Source organism: Scyliorhinus torazame, chromosome 19 (assembly GCF_047496885.1).
Source record: "Scyliorhinus torazame isolate Kashiwa2021f chromosome 19, sScyTor2.1, whole genome shotgun sequence".
NCBI lineage: Eukaryota > Metazoa > Chordata > Chondrichthyes > Carcharhiniformes > Scyliorhinidae > Scyliorhinus > Scyliorhinus torazame.
Window position 1 is genome coordinate 125,875,721 of NC_092725.1, and position 20,640 is coordinate 125,896,360.

Genomic DNA, 20,640 nt, shown 5'->3' on the forward strand with positions numbered 1-20,640 from the left:
TGCCGTTCGCCACTTTAAATCGGGAGTTGGCCAATTTAGGTGGCTACAGTCCACAGCCCCCATTTGCTCCATGAACCCTTTCAGCTCCCTTGCCGTTGCTGGGAGTCTGCCCGTTGTGGGACATGACCAGTCCAGCCCTGGGTCAAGGACCGTATTAAAGTCCCCCCGCCCATTATCAACTTACGTGAGTCTAGGTCCGGGATCTTCCCAGCACTCTTTTGATAAAGTCAACGTTGTCCCAGTTCGGCACATATATGTTCACCAGCACCACTCTTCTCCCATCCAGCTTGCACCTTACCATAAGGAATCTGCCCCTGCCGTCTGCGACTACACCCTCCGCCTCAAATTGAACCCGCTTATTGATCATATTTGCTACCCCCCTGGACTTAGAATCCAAGTCCGAGGGAAAGACCTGGCTGATCCAGCCCCGCCTTAGCCTAGTCTGGTCAGACACTTTCAGATGTGTCTCCTGCAACATAATTACGTCCGCCTTTAGAGCCCTCAAATGCGCGAACACACGTGCCCTTTTAACTGACCCACTTAGTCCCCTGACATTCCATGTGCCCCCCCCCCCCCCCCCCAAGCAACATCCCCCGATAGCCCCACCCCTGCCATTCACTGGCTGTATTCTCTCCCCCCCCCCCCCCCCACCTGACTTCCTTGACTAGCCAACCTGCTAGCCCGGTGACTCATCGCTCCGGCGCCCCCTTGTCTCACTCCCATTGTTTCCCCAACCTCATCTCCCCACCACACCATCCTCCACTCCGACCTACTGGAGCAATCTCACTAAGATGGGAAAGATCAAACAAGATGTAAACGTCAAACAGCAACGCGAGGCTGCTCCAGGTACAATACAGTCCCAGCTGTGTACACAGAAAAGTGTCAACCCACGTCCCTTTCTGAGCACCAAAAAGTCCATCGCTTCTTCGGGCTCGGAGAAGTAGTGGTGTTGGCCCTGATGCGTAACCCAAAGATGGGCCGGGAAGAGCGGACCAAACTTCACGTGCTTTTTGAACAACACCTCCTTAACTTGTTTAAAGGCTGCTCGCCGCCTGGCCACCTCCTGGCTTAGGTCCTGGTAAATGCGAAGGACACTGTTATTCCATGTGCTGCTCTTAGCGCTCTTTGCCCACTGTAGCACCCGCTCCTTCTCCACAAACCTGTGGAACCTAATCACCATCGGACAGAGGGCCCCCCCCCCCCCCCCCCCCCCCCCCCGGACGCACCTATCTCGCCTGTACTGTGTGCCCCCTCCAGCTCCGGCGGTCACGGACAGGCTTCAGCCCCTATCAGCTGCATCAACAGGTCCGCCACGAACGCTGTGGCATCAGCTCCCTCCACCCCCTACGGGAGGCCGATGATCCTCAGATTTTGTCTGCGGGCTCTATTTTCCAGCTCCTCTACTCTGTCCAGCAGCCTTCTCTGTCTCTCCTTCAACCCGTCGACTTCTAGCACAGCAATCGTCTGCGCGTCCGTCTGCTCCTCTACCGCCTCTCCCAGCTCCTTAACTTTTTCGTCCTGGGCATCCAATCTCTGGTTCAATTGATCCACTGCCTTCTGAAGTGAGTCCAAGTTATCCCGCTTCAACGATTCAAAACTGCTTTTTATCACCTACCGCGTGTTTTCCAGCGCCTGCTGAATCGCCAGGTCCGCCATCTTTTCTCCCGGGTCAGCTTCCCCTGCACCTTGCCTTTGTCCCTTCCTCTCCTGTTTGCGCTGCTTTCTGCTCTCCCGCAGTTCCATGCAGCTCTGCCCGTTCGTCAGCACCTCACTGGCCGCCTTTCCAGCGCTCCGCAGTCCCGCAAAATCGGGGAACCAGGTCCTCAAATCCCGCCGGAGTGAGAGCCCCCGAATCTGCGACTCACTCACTCATTTCCGCCACCGGAAGTCCGTGGTTTTGTTTTCTGTGGAGACTGGGTGCCAATTCTGGCATTCGTACTCTACATTGTGCAACAATCCAGAAATTGCCATGCAGGTTGATCAGTAGCAGCCTGTTTAAGTTGCCAAATATACCCTTTTCTCCAATTAACAGGCCCTCGACCATGTCATTGTCCTATTTTTCACAAATGGCTCTCACTTCTGCTATCACTAAAACCACCTCTGTGACATTGCTGAAACACTCATTTGTGCCTTTGTTACATCTAGTTTCAATTCTTCTAATGCACTCCTGGTCTCCCATCTTCTATATCCTTGAACTTGGGGATCAGAGTTTTGGATGACCTCATGTTTTGGCTCACAGCAAGTCCTGTTGACCTATTGCCCCTGTGCTCACTGACCTGCAGTAGCTCCTAGCAACATTTTAAAATTCTCATCTTGTTTTGAAATCTCCAAAGCCTGGTCCTTGACTATCTCCAGTTAATTTCCTCCAGTTGCACAACCCTCGGATATCTTGGTAATCTAATTATGTCGTCTTAATTGTGCATCCCCAATTTTACTTGCTCCATCCTTAGTGGCCGTGACCAGTTGCCTAGGCCTCGAAGAATTCCCTTCTATTTTTCCAGCCCTTGACTGTACTTTCCTCCTTAAGACCCCTCTTAAATGTTTTGGTCATTTACCCTAATATTTTCTTATATGGCTCTATGTACTTTGTTTGTAATGCTCCTATGAAGTCATTGGGACATTTTGTTACGTTAAAGACACTATAAAATGAGAGAATAAAAATGTAATTCATAGTGTACTTCAATTTTTTAGTACAAAGTTTTACAACACCAGGTTAAAGTCCAACAGGTTTGTTTCGATGTCACTAGCTTTCGGAGCACTGCTCCTTCCTCAGGTGAATGAAGAGGTCTGTTCCAGAAACACATATATAGACAAATTCAAAGATGCCAAACAATGCTTGGAATGCTACCATTAGCAGGTGATTAAATCTTTACAGATCCAGATCTGTGCTCACCCCAGTCCAACGCCGGCATCTCCACATCAATTTTTTAATTGCTGAATTCCAGTAAATCCTTTGGCAATACGATATATATTGTTTCTTAAAATTGAATGTGGGATGTACTATTTTATTAGACAATCTTTGATTTTAATTGGTATTTATTTATAACACTTGTAGGTGTGGGAATTGTGTGGGGAGTGCTTCATTACATGAGGTACCGTTGGCGGAAGGAAGAGGCAGAAACCAGACAGATGTATGACATGGTGGAAAGGATCATAGGTACCAGCACTTCTTTTGGAATTAGATTGTACGTCAAGACTGGAGAAATTCACCAATAAAGCACATTGATTTAAAACGGGTTGATTTATTTATATTGTTTAGATGTTCTGAGAAGCCATAATGAAGCCTGCCAAGAAAATAAGGATTTGCAGCCCTATTTGCCTATTCCCCATGTACGTGATTCTCTCATACCACCCCAGAATAGGTAAGACAAGTTATTAGTATAGACTAAAAATTGAGCCTTCAACTAATACAATAGGTGAAAATGTGTTTTCACTAAGCATATTTTTTATTTGGAATTTCGCAGGGACAAAATGAAAAAAGCATGGGAACGAGCTATGATTTTTGTTGAAACCAATGAGTCCCGTATTCGGAAAGAAACCCAAAGAATAGGCGGAGGAGATTTCTTAGTTTGGAGGTGGACTCAACCATCTTCAACATGTGATAAAATTACAGTTGTGCCGTCCAAAGTATGGCAAGGAAAAGGTATGACGTTGGCATCCCGTGCATATTTTGACATGTTTTAAAATTCTCTAGGTTTGATTTTTTTTAAAAAGTAAATGCTATCACGCCACAATTGCAGTGAATTGTTGAGTGCCATTCTCTTAGTTGGTTTGCTTGGCATGGTCTGTAGTTGACCACATGGTTTTGCTCACAGCACTGACATACGTAAAAACATGGTGTGCATTTTATTATGCATGCACAGTTGCAAATTATTGTTTTGTAAAACTGAATTGCAGTTTGTATGAAACCATGTGAAGTATACAGTGCTCCATTCATTGCTGCTGAGGTATGGACATTTTTCACCTTACATAGGCATGGCCCACCTAAAAAGTATTTGGTGTGGCACACATGCCCATCAAGCATATGCACCTCAAACCCATATTTTTGTGTTGTACTTTACAAGCCTTTCCAAATTGATTGTTTTTAAATTTCCCATATATCACCTGGAATCAATTAGTAGTGTCGAGATAAATTATTTGTTCATGCTCCACACACCACCATAAGTCACGTTTGGTTTATAAACCGGTGATCCTGTTCGTGTAAATTAACCACATATCATGAGTTTGCAGATCAGCATCAATGAATATTGTCTAAAGCGTCAGGGCTGTACCATTGCACCAGTTTATTTTCATCCAGCCTAAAAGACTATGTTCTACCCCAGTTTAAAAATTGCTCTGTACTGCCCCTTTATTGCACTATTCAGACATTTGCACCAAATCCAGTTTCCCCACAGACGTAGATCAGATAAGATGGTACTTATAATTAACTGTTGCAGATTTATTTTTGTTTCCAAACTAGTTGCATGCCAGGAATTGGGTATTGACACTGGTACAGATAAATGCAGGTGCAGAACACCCAACAATGTTCAAAATCTGATATAAATAAAGCAAAAAGAAATTTTGGAGAATCGTGCATATTCGTGGCCTATCTACAGGCTCCGCAGATAAAATAGACCAAGGCGCAACACTTGCTGTACTTACTGCAATGTTTCTGCCGCCTTCCTGTTCCTTACAAACTTTAAATTAAAAAAAATTTAGAGTACCCAGTTCATTTATTTTTTCCAATTAAGGGGCAATTTAGCATGGCCAATCCACCTACCCTGCACATCTTTGGGTTGTGAGGGCGAAACCCACGCAAACACGGGGAAAATGTGCAAACTCCACACAGACAGTGACCCAGAGCCGGGACCGAACCTGGGCCCTGGTTCCGTGAGGCAGCAATGCTAACCACTGCGCCACCATGCTGCCCTTGTTCCATACAAACTTGTCTGCCACTCATCTGTCTGTTTACGAACCATGAAATAGACTGAATAAGAACAGGCTACAGGCCTTCCCAGTTTGGGCAGTATATTGACATCAATTGCGGTTTAATGGTTGAATAGTGTGAAAAATAAAATAGCCTATTAATAACCTGACTGTTGCTCAATAGATTGTTTTGATTCCCAGCCACGCCTGAAATATTGGCTAAGTTAAAAGTTTTGTGCTAAAAATAAATTTAGAGTACGCAGTTTGGGTTTTTTCCATTTAAGGGGCAATCTAGCGTGACCAATTCACCTATCCTGCACATCTTTGGGTTGTGGAGGTGAAAACCACGTAGACACGGGGAGAATGTGCAAACTCCATATAGACAGTGTCCCGGGGCTGGGATCGAACCTGGGTCCTCAGCACCGTAGGCAGCAGTGCCGCGTGTAATATCTATATCTATTGTAGAACTTGATTGCCTGTAATCACTGAGTTGTCCGGTGGCCCTTAAAAAGCCCTATATAAATGCAAGTCTGTTTTTCTTTTAAGATAGGCAATATTTTTTTTAAAACAGTTCACTGAAACGTCAAAAAGTGGGAACATCGAGTTGCTCTGATGTCTCCTTTATGATTGTGGAATTTTGGTCATACATGTAGTGGTAGTTGAAATTATGTAAAACCCCAGTTGAAACTACCGAAACCATGCCTACTTGCAAAAGCCTTTCTGTAAATCCTGAATCAATATCCAGAGTCACCACTATTCTGGACCCCATGGATTCTCCTCGCATCAGGTTAAATGAGGGCAAGGAAACCTGCTGATTACCACTACTGCTCTCCTTTAGGCTGATGAAACAGTAATCCTCCATGTTGAACACCACTTACAAGAGGCACTGAAGGGAGCAAGGAGACACAATGCATTCGAGGGTGAGGAACTTCAAAGTTCATCACTGAGTGGCTTGGCAGTATCAGTACTGACTGAGGCCTGAAGGATGTATCTGCCAAACTGGCTGTGGTAAGTGGTGAGAGCCAACAAGAGGGAAGAAGCTGATTGATGTCATCCTCGCCAATCTACCTGTTGCAGTAAGAATGACCACCAAAAGATCTTGTGGCCCCAGGCCACTGTCCCTGTGGAGTTTCCACACCCTGCCCCCTGTCTGCGTGGGTTTCACCCTCACAACCCAAAGATGTGCGGGGTTGGTGGATTGGCCATGCTAAATTGCCCCTTAATTGGAAATAAAAAGAATTGGGCACTTTTTTAAAAATAAAACAGCAGATTGAGTGAACAGGCTATGTAGACTGCTGAGCAATTTCACAATCCAATAAATAAAAGCTCTATAGTCCTACTACATCATGTCATGAATTGTGTCACTACATCATGTCAACAATTTAAACAACAACAAACTAGGTGAGTCCAGTAAGTCAGTGAAAAAGAAGAGGCTGAAGCATTTGCAATCATCCTCAGCCAGAAGTACCAAGTGGATGACACATTTCTGCCTCCTTCCAAGGCCCCCAGCATCACAAATGCTTGCCTTCAGCCAATTCACTCCCTGTGATATTAAAAAACATGTAAATACACTGGATGCTCCCAAAGACTATGGATCCTGACAACATTTTGGCAGCAGAAGACTTGTGCTCCAGAGCTTGCTGCTCCCCAGCCAATTTGAAAAATGTCCAAGTATGTCCTGTCAAATAAAAAAGAAACGGGACAAATCCAATCTGGCCATTTACCATATAATCAGTCTACTCTCAATTGTAAACCAGTGATGGAAGGTGTTAGTGTCAAGTGGCACTTTACAGTAATCTGCTTGCTAATGCTCAGTTTGGGTTCCTCTAGAGTCAGATGGCTCTGGACCTCATTACAGCCTAGGCCTAAATATTAATGAAAGAGCTGAATTCCTGAAGTGAGTGCGACTGCCCTTGACCTCAAAGCAATATTTTACTCACATGGCATCAAGGGGATCTAGCAAAATCAAGGCCAGTGGGAAGCGGGAGGAATCTTCCACTGACTATCATTATACCCAGCTTAAAGGAAGGTGGTTGTGGTTGTTGGAGATCAAGCATCACAGTTCCAAGAGCTTGCTGCAGGAGTTCCTCAGGGCAGTGCTTTTGGCCCAACCTATTCAGCTGCTTAATCAATGATCTTTTCTCCATCTAATATCAGAAGTGGGATGTTCACAGCTGATTACAAACTTTCAGATACAGAAGCAGTCTGTGCCTGCATGCAGCAATATCTGGACAACATTCGGGCTTGGGCTGGGGACAGCACAGTAGCAGAGTGGTTAACGCTTGCTTCATAGCGTCAGGGACCCAGGTTCGATGCCTGGCTTGGGTCACTCTCTGTGTGGAGTTTACACGTTCTCTCTGTGTCTGCATGGGATTCCTCAGGGTGCTCCGATTTCCTCCCACAAGTCCTGAAAGCCGTGCTTGTTAGGTGAATTTGACATTCTAAATTCTCCCTCCGTGTATGCGAACAGGCGCCGTAGTGTGATGACTAGGGGATTTTCACAGTAACTTCATTGCTGTGTTAATGTAAGCCTACTTGTGACACTAATAAAGTTACAAATAACATCTGTGCAAGTACCAGGAAATGACCGTTTTGAACGCGAGATAATCTAATCATCTCCCCATGGCATTCAGTGGCATTACCACTGCTGAATCCTCTATCATCAACGTCCTGGAGTCTACCATTGATGAGAATTTTTACTGGATCAGCTATATAAATACTGTGACCACGAGCAGGTCAAAGGCTAGGGGCTCTGCAGCAAGTGTGATGGAATACGCTCCCCTTGCTTGGATGAGTACAGCTACAACACTCACATGTGACACCATCCAGCAAAACAGCTTGCTTGATTGACACCCACCCACCAATTTAAACGTTTATTCCCTCCACCAACAGTGCACAGTGGCAGCAGCGTATACCATCTACAAGATACACTGCAGCAAGCCACAAAGGTTGCTTCAACCGCACCTTGCAAACCCACATCCTCTACTATTTAGAACAGTGGTGGACTGCCTGTAGCCACATGCGGCCCATCTGGGTTCTGAGTGCAGCCCATGAGACATTTTGTGATCATTGCCCACATGCAAGATAGCCACATTCCATTGATTTCCGTCTGCCTAGTTTTTCCCCTACTGGTATGACTGAAGTGATGCAAACGTAAAGCAAGGGGAAGTGCAGTGATGTGCTTGCTGATTGCCCGCAACATTGACTGTGAGCCTTGTGTTTTCTCTGCATCCAAAGTGTAAATATTTATTTTGTTTTTACCAGTTGAAGAGTTCTATTAATATATAAATGACTGAGCATATTCTGTAACTCGTTATGAAATATTCGGCATGTTTTAAATGTACCTAATCTTATTCATGGAATTATGGTTAGTGAACATGTCTGATTTTATTCTTGCGGCCCACAGATGGAGGTGCGGCTAGCTCACTAGCCGAGGTTGACCGTCACTGACCTAGAAGGGCAGGGATAGATGATGTATGAGAACATCGCCACCTCCAAATTCCCCTCCAAGCCATGCACCATCCTGACTTGGAACTATATTGTCGTTCCGCGTTGTTGTTGGGTCAGAATCCTGATACGCACTCCCTAATTGCACTATGGGTATAGCTACACCACATGGACTGTAGTGGTTCCAAATGTGTCTCACCAACACCTCATTGGGGATTGGCAATAAATGAAGCCTGGGATGCATGAGTCCCATGAACCAATATGGTGGTTTTATGTGGAGTGTTTAAAATTTGTAGATACTTTTAAGTTGTTTTGTGTCTGATTTGAAGCAATTTTGGTCTTATTGCTTCGTATCGTTGAAAGACTCGAGGCAAATTAGTGAGAAGTCAGTGGATAGCTAAGTGGATGATGGAATACAATCTACACCGTTACCATCTTCTCGGGAAGAATCTTTGATCATGTTCACTGTCATTTGACTGATGTTTGCTATTTCAAGCAAGTTACAATTATGGTAGATACAAGATTGCCACATGATGTAATACTCACAAATGTACTCTGCAATACTATTTAGATTATACGATAATGCCTTTTTCTGGTCTGTCCTGGAAGCTGGTTTTATGGTAGTGAATTAGGAATATTGCTGTTCTCAATTTAGGCTACTTTGCTACATTGTGGAAAGGAATGATTACCACCTTGTGGAATTCCTTTTTTTATTTTGTAGAAATGGCCTCCTTCACACTTTAATCCCACCTAGCCATTTCTTCATATGCTGTGGTGTTTTACAGAGAGGAATTTGCTAGTTCACCACTTCCAGTTTAGATTCAGATTTAAAATAAACAAAACAGTTGCTCAATCCCAAAGCAAAACAAATGGAAGAATGCTTGAGTGGCGCATAAATGTGGAATAGACTGATTGGGCTGAATGGCCTGTTTCTGTGCCATAATTCCTACCTAATGATCTTAAGTCCTAGACCTTTAAAGGATATGGTGGCAGACCTACTATAAAATAGCAGAATGTTTTGTGTGCACTAAGCGAGATGTTTTGCCAGAATCTATGAAGCTAGTCTTGATTCTTTTTTTGGTATGTGGAGGGTACAACAATTCAAATTATGAAGTCCTTGCGAAGTATGTCATTCAGTCTTTATTCTCATTATCTCTCCTCAAAATGACGTTTGCTTGAGTATCATCATCACTTTGATAGAGTTTAATTATAGTAGTTGCAATGATGCCATGTCATATGTGAACCTTGATGGCAAGTGGCAGTTGGCTTTTGGACAAGGGGTGGCAAGGTGGCACAGTGGTTATCACTGCTGCCTCAGTGCCAGGAACCCGGGTTCAATTACAGCCTGGGGTGACTGTGTGGACTTTGCACTTTCTCTCCGTGTCTGCGTGCATTTCCTCCGGGTGCTCCAGTTTTGTGAGGTGGAATGACCGTGATAAAAATCGATCCATGGGTTTAGGTGGGATTACGGGGTAGGGTAGGGGAGTGTGCCGAGGTGCAGGGTGCTCGTTCAGAGGGTCAGTTCATCTCGATGGGCGGAATGGCCTGCTGCATTGTAGAGATTCTATGGTTTTATGAGGATGGGAGGGACATTGCAGGCAGTTCTGATCCTGCATTCATCTGATTCACGCACATGGGTACTTGCAAGAATCTGATGCTGTCCAATAATTGGAGCGGAAATACTCAAATTCCTGTACATCAGTTGAGGCCAGTCATTAGAATGCATGTTCTTGGTAAAATACTTTTTTCCTGACAAATGAACTTCTAAATTAAACCTGCTAATTTGAAAGTGCTAAAACTTTCAGAATTCTTTGTGCAGCTGGATGGGTCTGCTTTTCTGTCAGTGTTTTGAGAAATTGTACAATCTTGAGCTATTAAGAACTATGCCACAAGGATTCATATTTTTCTTTTAAACTTACTATGCAAAATTTAAACAAAGCAAGTGCAACTAATTCAACACTATTCTGTTGAACCCTTGTTATTTAAACATAAAAATCTTAATGGACCACTTTCCGTCCAGTTTATAATTCCACTCAAGTTTTCCTATACGTTACCGGATCCTGAGAGTACTTTCACTTCTAAGGCTAAACCAAGGTGAGCCACAGCTCTCAGGAATTCACTTTGGCTCTCTTTAGTTTCCCAGTCAGGCACTTCGAGTTACTGGAAAGCGCTTGCATGCTGTTCCTGCATAGTAACTCCAACCCAAGAACATCCCGGTTCCTTATATATACATGTGTATGTATATATGATGCCGTCTCAGTCTTCTAAGCTGACTGCCATTTCTGTGAGAAAAACACCAGGATAAACTCAAACCAAAAGACTGCCTTCCAACAATTTATTCCCAAGGCAGTGTGGATGGTAACTATCTTAGGGTGGTTGCCAGTTCCCCTAGCCTAGATTTCTATACTTTTCCTAGATTTATGTTTTATATTTCTAAAGCATGTGAATCATAAAAGTGCATATTCATAACATGCCTTTTTCTTCTGTAGCCTTCCACCTTGATGGTAGAAATTCGCCACCTAACAGTTTGACACCCTGTTTAAAGATTCGCAACATGTTTGACCCAGTCATGTAAGTATCTAATGAGTTATGATGATTCTATTGAGTTGCCTATGAATGCTGCAGACTTGATCAATGTATGTTAAAGCTGCAAATTTGTGGCCAGTTTTATGTTGTGAATTTTTAAAAAATGCTTAGCAAATAATTTAACTATAGTTCTACAATTTGACATTGCAACTTTTGAAACAAGTGGTAGTTCAGTTCAGTGCTCAACTGTCATTTTTATTTGAACAGCAAAGTTACTCAGATAATAGCAAACTCCAAAATCAAAATGGAAGGTTTCGGCTGCTGAGTTGATAATTTGTGCCCAATCCAATTTCTTTCATTTACTACTTTCTAATGTGTTACATGGAGCATTAATATTTTTGCATTGGAGTAACAAAGTGGATGGGTAGTTGCTTTTCTAAACACTACTGATTCGCACCAGACTAAAGAAGGGGATTAGTATAAATTCATAATCAGCTAAGGATTCATTGGAGTTCTGCTTTAACTATTTTGTTTAAATGTACGAGTTAAATTTGAAAGATTACATTTGTGAAGTTTTTTTTTTTCATTGCCTGTTTCCAAAAGTGTTTTGTAGTCTCTTGATTGGTTAAAGGATGCCCCAGTAATGTCCAGTGCCATGTGTTTTCAAACCCTGCTGCCAAATCTCAAAATAGGGTTCTTTTATTGGGTCTATTCTGATTGATGTGAGAATGGTACCAATTAGGTACACATGGAACTCGTACAAGCAATATATTTGGAATTTCAAAAAGCATTCAGTGGGGTGTGGCAGACTTTAATGCACAATTAAGGCTCATAAAATTGAACACAATATATTAGCATGGATTGTGGATCGGTTGATAGTCACGCAAGTAGGTATAAACAAGTTACTTTAGTATTGGCTGGCTGTATTTGGTGGGGTAGCATAAGGATCGGTGCTTAGGTGTCAGCTATTTGGAATCTATATCAACAAACTTGGTCCCCATATCTGGGCTAATGTATCCTAATTTACTAATGATGCAAAACTAGGTAGGAAGTAAATCATGAGGAGAGCACAGAGGCTACAAAGAGATGAAGCAAAGTTTAAGTGAGTGGGCAAGAGGGTTACAGACAGAGAATATAATGTGGAGAAGTGTGAAGTTGTCCACTTCATTGAGAAAAATAGAAAAGCAGAATATTTTTCGGTGAGAGGCTTTGAATGTTTGTGTTCGGAGGGACCTGCGTTGTAAACACAAATCTTAAAGTTCACAAGAAACAGTAAGCAATTGACAAGGCAAATGGTATTTGAACATTTATTTTAAAGAGGATTGAAATAAAAGAGTAAAGAAGCCTTACTGCAATTATATAGTATGTCTGGAGTAGTATGCACAGTTCTGGCCTCCTTACCTAAAGAAGGATGTACTTACCTTAAGACAGTGTTAATGAAGGTCAACTGGAAGAGTTTAAAAGAATGAGGTGATCTCATTGAAAAATAAAATTCTTCTCACAGTGGTTAGCACTGCTCTCACGGCGCCAAGGTCCCAGGTTCGATGCTGGCTCTGGGTCACTGTCTGTATGGAGTTTGCACATTCTTCCCCCGTGTTTGTGTAGGTTTCGTCCCCATAACCCAAAGATGTGCAGGCTAAGTGGATTCACCACGCTAAATTGCCCCTTAATTAGAAAAAATTAATTAGGTACTCTTTTTTTTTTAATTTAAAAAAATGTTTTTAATTAAAAACATAGGTGCTGAGTGGATATTCCCTCTGGTTGGAGAGTCTACAGCTAGAGGTCAGGTGTCAAAATAAGGGTCAAATATCTATGACTGTGAGGAGAAATTTCTTCACTCAGTTATGAAGTTTTAGAATTCTCTACCCCAGAGAGCTATGGAGGACCAGTCATTGATTCGATTGAAGACAGATTGAAGTACTTTTGAGTACTAAGGGAATCAGTGTGTACAGGGATAGCATGGAGGAGAAGGAATCACCTCATTGAATGGCAGAGCAGGTGCAGTGGGCCACCTGGCCTACTCCTAATTGTTACATGATAGTTCTGGCCTAATGGACCTGCTGCTCGTTTCATTTTCTCCTATGTGCTAACAAGAAAATGAGTCCAAATATAGAAATGCACAAATGAGGAAGAACAATTTGGAAATAAATCTTGAGAATTGTGCGAACCTGTCATCTTCAGTTTTAGTAAATGACATTTAGAACAACAATTTGTATTTGTATAGCACCTTAACATATATGACACATGAGATGGGTGAGATGACAAAAGGCTTGGGCCAAAGCAGGTTTTAAGGAGTGTCTTAAAGGACTAATTTGAAGTGGAGAGATGCAGGAAGAGACTTCCATGCGTTTAGGGCCTCAATATCCAATATAAAGCTTTCTGTAAGATATGATACACACAAGGTTGTTCATACTGCAAAATCTTCATTCAGATGTTCATAGATCCAGAGATGAAAGGCTAGTGACTGCTCTACTAAGCTATCCAATTCCTTGAAAAATATTTTTGGTTACTTTTTATTATACATGAAATTTGCGATTTTCCATTCACTAAAAAATCTATAATTTTTATTTTGCAGGGAGATTGGGGATGACTGGCATGTCGCAATTCAGGAAGCAATCCTAGAAAAGTGCAGTGACAATGAGGGAATTGTTCATATCGCAGTGGATAAGAATTCGCGTGAGGTTAGAAGTACTATCTTTTTATCGGCAGATATTCTGATGTCATCATCTCTGTCTTACTGTGTGCCTAACTGATTTAATAAATTACAAGAAAAATTATTAGTCTTTGATGTGGTTTCCTTGTTTTATTCATGTACAGTAATTTCCTCCATTCTTTCTGTTGTAGGGTTGTGTGTACGTGAAGTGTTTGTCTCCAGAATATGCTGGCAAGGCTTTTAAAGCACTTCATGGCTCATGGTTTGATGGTAAGTTGCTTTAAAATTGCTCATGCATATGCAATTTCATATTCTGCAGTTTGAAACCTGAAAGTAACTTGCCAAGTTGAAAATTGTAAAAACAAAATATGTCTTTCATTTCAGTATCCTATTTGTCAGGAACTTTTCACAAGGAATGCAAATTAACAGGCGAATCAGGCCTGCTCTGGTTCACCCTTTAAGCCTACTCGCAGCTAGAATTGTATTTGGAGGCAATGGGGAGAAGGGGTTGGTGGTAACATTCACGAGGGCATTGCATTGTGCTTTGGAATCCATTACACTGCTGCACAAAACAAGATGTAAATTTACTTTTATGCTGTTGTGCATAAGTGTCATGTTGAAGCCCGATACTTCGCCATTGAAAGACACTGATAGCCCAAACCTGTTACGGACCATTAGTAGGACAAATATTACCTGTTTACTGAAGTCTCCTGAGGCAGTTGGGATTGATACTTTTTCATTTTTAGAATTCTTAATTATGCAAACATAATTGCACTTGCGGGTGGTAGCTGTTTTAAAAATGGCAAAAGTAGCAAGTAAAGGTTTATTTTCTAATCGGTTGCAATAATTGTGCAATGTAAAATTCATCATGAGATGTCTTTGCTCTCTAATACATTGTAGTGAATATAAACAATTGTTTCCATGGAGCTTGCCTGAGTTGACTTTTAATTAATGTTTTGGTGTTTTTCAGGAAAACTAGTGACTGTAAAATATCTGAGACTAGATCGGTACCATTATCGTTTCCCTCAGTCTGTCCATTGCAACACTCCCTTAAAGCCATCAAATAGGTACATGAATTCAATGTCACATCTGCGTCTTCTGACCAACACAGCTAACTCACAAGGAGCCTCGTGAGAGTTCCACCCCTGCCAGTACTGTTACACTGCAGCAAGCAAAGTCCTGCTTGAATGCTCTGTCTTCCTTTTTATTGCTTTTATATGTACACTTTTTGTATTATAAGGAGTGCATCTTTTATGTCAAGATGCCAGGAAGCTGGAGAAAATTTCCAAAGGAGCTATCTGTAGCATTGGTGTATTGGGGTAGAAAGTAGTGGTGTAGAAGTAAAACAAGGTATGGCTTTCATACAACAGTTATTAATTCTTAGGCTATGGACTGGGCATGAAGAGTTTTGTTTACTGGAAATTAATATTTTTAAAGTATATTAGAGATTAATCATGTACACTACGGTCCAATCAGTATTTGACCACTGAGCGAAAGGAGAGGATATCATCAGGTCTGATTCAACTGCTCAAAACAATTAACATTTTTGGAATATTGAATTGCAGTGCCTGAATGTAAATTCAAGTGTAGTTTGGTGCAGGACAGTCATCTGATAGCTATAGATAACACTGCAGGGTAATAGCAGAGAACAAGAACACAAATATATAAGGCACATTTTTGTTTAAGATGAACTTGAACACCAATAAGGACAGTTTTATAGTTAGCTGTCTGCTTAACAATGAGATCCAACTTCATTTGTGCGCTAAAAATGTCCGAGTTAAAAATGGATTAAAATAGTACTATCCTGCAGAAAGAAGAAAAGCAGCTGTATTATGTAAACTGTCATAATTTGCAGAATGACGATGTGCAGGTTGCTCAAATAATGCAAAACAAAAAACTTATTTTGATTAGCCACTCGAGCCACCTTTCATTTAAGTAAATACAAGCAATCAGTAATGGAACCCTTTGCAGAATGAGTATAGTTTTGCGCATTAATTTAATCCTGCTTTTATTCACTGTTTATTTCAAATTTGTCACAATCTGCAGTTAAGAGCGTTTCAGCATGGAATTGCACAAATGCAAATGTTTACTCCGAGTAAATAGGATGCACACTGCCTGCAGCAGAACCTTACTGTGCCTTACCTTGTGTGTGCTTGATACAGGCACTGTAATGAATAGGGATGTAGGTTAATTCCCAGTTTTAAAGCGTTCCACTTTGAAAACTAGCCAGTTTGTTCTGTACAGCTTTTTGTTGCACTTTGGTTAAAAAGTTGTACTAAAAGTAAAGCAAGGAATCTTGCTGTACCTTGTGTGCATCGTGTGGTGTTGATATTATTCATGTTTTTGGGCCAACTGGTGGTGCACCTGATTGTTGATCTGTTGTAAGAGTGAATGTATAAGTGGATGTGGCATTTTTTTTAAGAAAAGGGGCACCGCTTGATGCAGATGCATCTTTGAATTTTCCAGCTTCTATGATGTATTTCATTTCATGTAAACATTGTACATTTATATATTGTAATATGTACCATTATGCAGCTTATTTTGCTTATAACTGTTAAGATTGACAATATCCCTACCTGCAAGACAGATGGGAAGGTGTATAATATCCAGAAGTTCAAACAGTTCAGATGTTTAATGTAATTTGTCATTTGTCTTGTAAAAACACTCTAATTAAAGGTTTACTAGGGGTTTTTAAAATGCTGGTATTTGTGTCTGTTCTTCATGAGCTTCGCTTCATCTCCTACTGCTAGTAAGGTTTCTACTATCTTGCATCTCAAGAACTTGTAAAGTGAAATATTTTCAAATCATTATCCATCATGTCATAAAATATTCTAGGTGAGAGCATAGTTGCATTTCGATTGTGCTTCATTACATCAGGATGTCCAAGAGCTTTTTTTACAATCAATAGATTACTTTCAAATGCAACAGCCATTTTCTGCACCGCCTTCCACACAGCAAATTAATAAATGACCAGATCCTATGTGGCACTGGATAGGGAAGGGATGTTCCCCAGCCAACTGAGAGATCTCTTTGAACACAACATACTTTACAGCGCCTGAACAGGCAAAGGGGGCAGATGGTATCAGTTTACCACTTTATCTGGCAATTAAACATTGTCAGGATTGTGGAGTGATAGCCTAGATTATATCCTGAAGTCTGCTACAGAGCCTGAACCCACCTCCTTAATCAAAAGGCACAAGTGTCACCAACTGAACCACATCCTTCGAAACATTTGGTGATGGGAGTGGTATGTTCCGTGCAAGAAGTAGTTAAGGAGATCAGTTCTGAGAAGACTTTTCGAATGGAATCTGGGAAGTTGGAGTTGGAAAGTTGTATAAGAAAATAATTCTAGAACACAGGGCTGTAGTGGTTGAAAGCTTTGCCACCAATGGTGGGGTAAATATTAGGTAGGAAGAATGCAGCAGAACTGTAAAATCCTTTCATTTGGCAATATTTTGAAAATGATCAAAAAGCAATTCGATTTGTACGCTCTGGCTGTTTCAGCTGTTGGGAATATCAGTGGTCTGGCTAGAGATCTATAGCCATCAGATATGGGCTGAATTGGCAAGGCTAGCCAAACCCTGATTGATCTTTAAAGTTCTGGTGAAACCACTGCCTTAATGCCTTAAACCACTGCAGTCCCTGGGACGTAGCCACTCCCACAGTGCTGTTATGTAGGGAATTCCAGGGTTTTCACCCAGTGAGGGTATAGAAATGGCAAATATATTTCCAAGTCACATTGGCATATGACATCAAGGGAAACTTGATGCAGGCGATAGTGTTCCCATGCACCTGCTGTCCTGTCCTATGTGGTGGAGATGATGGGTTTAGGAGTTGCTGTTACTTGCTGTGATGTTTCTCCCACCATTCAGTTGCAATGCGTTCTATTGTTTGATGATAAAAGGCTGAATTAAGTTTATAACTGACATTTTAAAATGCAAGTTTCTCTTTAGTTACTTGAGTGATGAGGTGTGTTAAGCATTTTCAAGCATCTGACTAAGTGTTTGATTTCTCTTGCAAACCACAATTTGTGTTTGAGAAATGACTTGGCAAGACTGCTGAATTGTCAGATGGCTCTCAAAGCCACTAAAAACTGGTTCTGGATGGTCTCTGGATATTATGCTGCAAATTCTTACATGTTATTTTGAGGGGTAGTTAATGGTAGGTACAGAAAACATTTTGGTGAATGAAGAATAGTCCACTTTGGCAGTTTTGCAAGAGGCATTTATATAGTGCCTTTTATGGTCTCAAGATATCCAAAGTCAATGAAGCACTTTTGAAGTGTAGTTGCTGTTGTAGAAAATGCAGCAGCCAATTTGTGCATAGCAAGAACCCGCAAAAAAACTATTTTAATATGTTTTATGTGATAGAGATAAATATTGACTAGGGCATTGGGAATATAAGTGCCCTACTCCTATTTGAAATATTGCAGCGCCGGTCGAATGTCCTTTATCTGTACATCCAGAAACGGAAGTTTTGAACAGCAGTTGATTTGTATGTTAGTGAAGCAATGTAATATTATAGTACAGACATAGTAAGCATGTGTGAGAATTGATAAATTGAGAAACAACCTTGTATTAGGACACTATAGCTAGCATTGGCTTAGGCTATTGTAATGCAAGTAGACCTGGGCCTACCCTATTTACGGTAGATCCAAAACCCAGAAATAAATGAATGCCAAAACACAATCGTCCCCAAGAGCTTTGGGGAATGGATACTCCGCCTGTGCTATAGGATCCTCTATTTCCACCCGAGAAGGCAGATGGGACCTCAATTTAACGCCTCGCCTGTAAGATGCTGTTTCTGACAGTGCAGCACTCCAGCCTGGATTATTGTTCTCCAAGCTCTCGAGTGAAACCTAAAGCCATAAGCTTGTGATTCTAGGTGTGGTCTCACCAATGCATTGTACAGTTATAGTAAGCCTCCCCTACTTTCATACTTCATTTTGTACTATTTGGTACTTGTGGTACATCTACTCACTAAACTATTAGAAGGAGCCTTATATTTTTAATTTTCCCAGGAATTAATCTGATACTTATATTTGGGACTTGCATATGATGGACTATAGTCTCCAAAGGATTGGATTTTATTGACACATGCAAGCGAAGGAACAAGGTCCATAATTGTGGAGCCTTTGGGAATATCTACTTTGAAAGGGTAAGAGAAAAGGTTGAAAGGATTGGTCAAACCGAAAAATGGGAGTTGAGATGGTGATGGAAAAACCACATGCATTCCTAATATGCTGCCCAGGCATGCAAAAAAAAAAAAAAAAATGTTTGCGATCCCTTTCCTCAAGGTATGAAAACAGAATTCAATTCTTGGATGGACTTGATTTTGTCAACGTTGAACTGTGCAATCATGAAAAAGGAAATTTCTCTTGGGGGCTGTTTTCACAATGGAGTTGTGCAATCCGAGATACAGAAGCCAAAATTAGCAATAGATTAAGGATGTAGCCAACAAAGGTTAATAGTTAAATTTGGCTGGACTTGTGAAAGATTTTCAGGAAGTGTGCATTTGGAGAAACAATGTAAACTACCTTAAAGGTCATGGAGCAGATCGTATGGTGCAGTTTCTACAGTATGTGGCATACAGGTTGTGGCAACTATTGGGTGTGATCTGCAGACAGTTGATGAATATAGATCAGCATCATAAAGATGCAGATAGATGATGTGAAGGAGGGTGAGTAAGAGGCCACAGAAATGTGAATAAAGAATTAATGGACAATAAGTCGCATACTGAACTGTCAACTAAAGAACAAAAGCAATTTGAGAGGAAACTGGATTGCCCTGAATATAGCTTTGGTCTAGAGAGCCATATGTTTTGTTTAGAATTGCACATTGCAAGAACTTGTCAAAGGATTTGGAGAGATCAAATTATTAATCGAGCAGTTGAGTAATAGAAGAAACAAATTTACCAGTGCAGTGGGAATGCCAAAAACATACAGGGAATCCTGGATTGAACTCTTTCAAAGTAATTGCAACCTACGGTATTGAATCAAATTAAGCAGTCTATTACAAACGATATCTCAAAAAAACCTATGAATCAGTAGTTTAAAAACGCTTATGGAAGTAATTTTAAATAAATTACATTTTTACCTTGGAAATGGTATTCAAAGTTATATAAATATCAGCTGTTTGAAATTTCGATTTTGAGATGTCCTATTCTATAAACTTTGAAGCTCTCTGGGTTTACTGAAGAACATTTTAGTGGTTCAGACAAAGGAAAAGTTTTACTCATTGTAGTTGCAAACTGTGCCACTATGGGGCAAGAAAGAGCTGCATTTAACAAAGACATGAAGATCTGATTAACTCATTTGGTAATTATTTTCTAATATAATCTAATTCAATATCTGGTGTGTTTTTTTTTAAAACAGCGGAGTACTCATGTAAGTGGAATAATCTGACGGCATATGGTTTTCGTGATAATTTACAGAAAAATGCAAGTAAATGCCCATTGAAATGCATTATGCTAGTGGGGTATAGTCCCATGGATAATAGATGGACATTGGTACATTACTCAAATTCAACCATAGCAAAATTTCAGCACTGCCCAACTAATCCTTGCGAATATAAAAACACAGCAAAGGTTTCGACAAATATATTTTTAAAAAAAGAGTGGCTCAGGTAAACATTGGTCCTTTGGAGGATGCTGCGACAACGGATGAACGGACATCGCGCGACAATCACCAGGCAGGAATGTTCCCTTCCTGTCGGGAAACACTTCAGCAGTCAAGAGCATTCAGCCTCTGATCTTTGGGTAAGTGTTCTCCACGTTGGCCTTCAGGACGCGCGACAACGCAGAATCGCTGAGCAGAAACCTATAGCCAAGTTCCGCACACATGAGTATGGCCTCAACCGGGACCTTGGATTCATGTCGCATTACATTCACCCCCCACCATCTGGCTTGGACTTGCGAAATCCTACCAACTGTCCTGGTTTAAGACAATTCACACCTCTTTAACCTGTGATTATCCCTCTCTCCAGTTGCTCTGACTGGACCTGTAAAGACTTAATTACCTGCAAAGACTCGCATTCAAAGTATCGTCTTGCATCTTTGATTTTGTCTATATATATATTGGAACCCACCTCTTCAGTCACCTGAGGGAAGGA

General features: G+C 41.3%; 1 protein-coding gene across 1 annotated transcript in view; it reads left to right on the plus strand.

The window, feature by feature from the left end:
- Positions 1-16,228, plus strand: part of lemd3 (LEM domain containing 3) — a 70,224-nt gene extending 53,996 nt beyond the window's left edge. The window contains exons 7-13 of the mRNA XM_072485176.1: positions 3,056-3,157; positions 3,260-3,362; positions 3,465-3,643; positions 10,842-10,923; positions 13,454-13,559; positions 13,723-13,801; positions 14,502-16,228. Coding sequence (XP_072341277.1) covers positions 3,056-3,157; positions 3,260-3,362; positions 3,465-3,643; positions 10,842-10,923; positions 13,454-13,559; positions 13,723-13,801; positions 14,502-14,665 — 815 coding nt within the window. The 3' untranslated portion in view covers positions 14,666-16,228. The remainder of the gene's footprint in view (positions 1-3,055; positions 3,158-3,259; positions 3,363-3,464; positions 3,644-10,841; positions 10,924-13,453; positions 13,560-13,722; positions 13,802-14,501) is intronic.
- Positions 16,229-20,640: the final 4,412 nt, after the last annotated feature.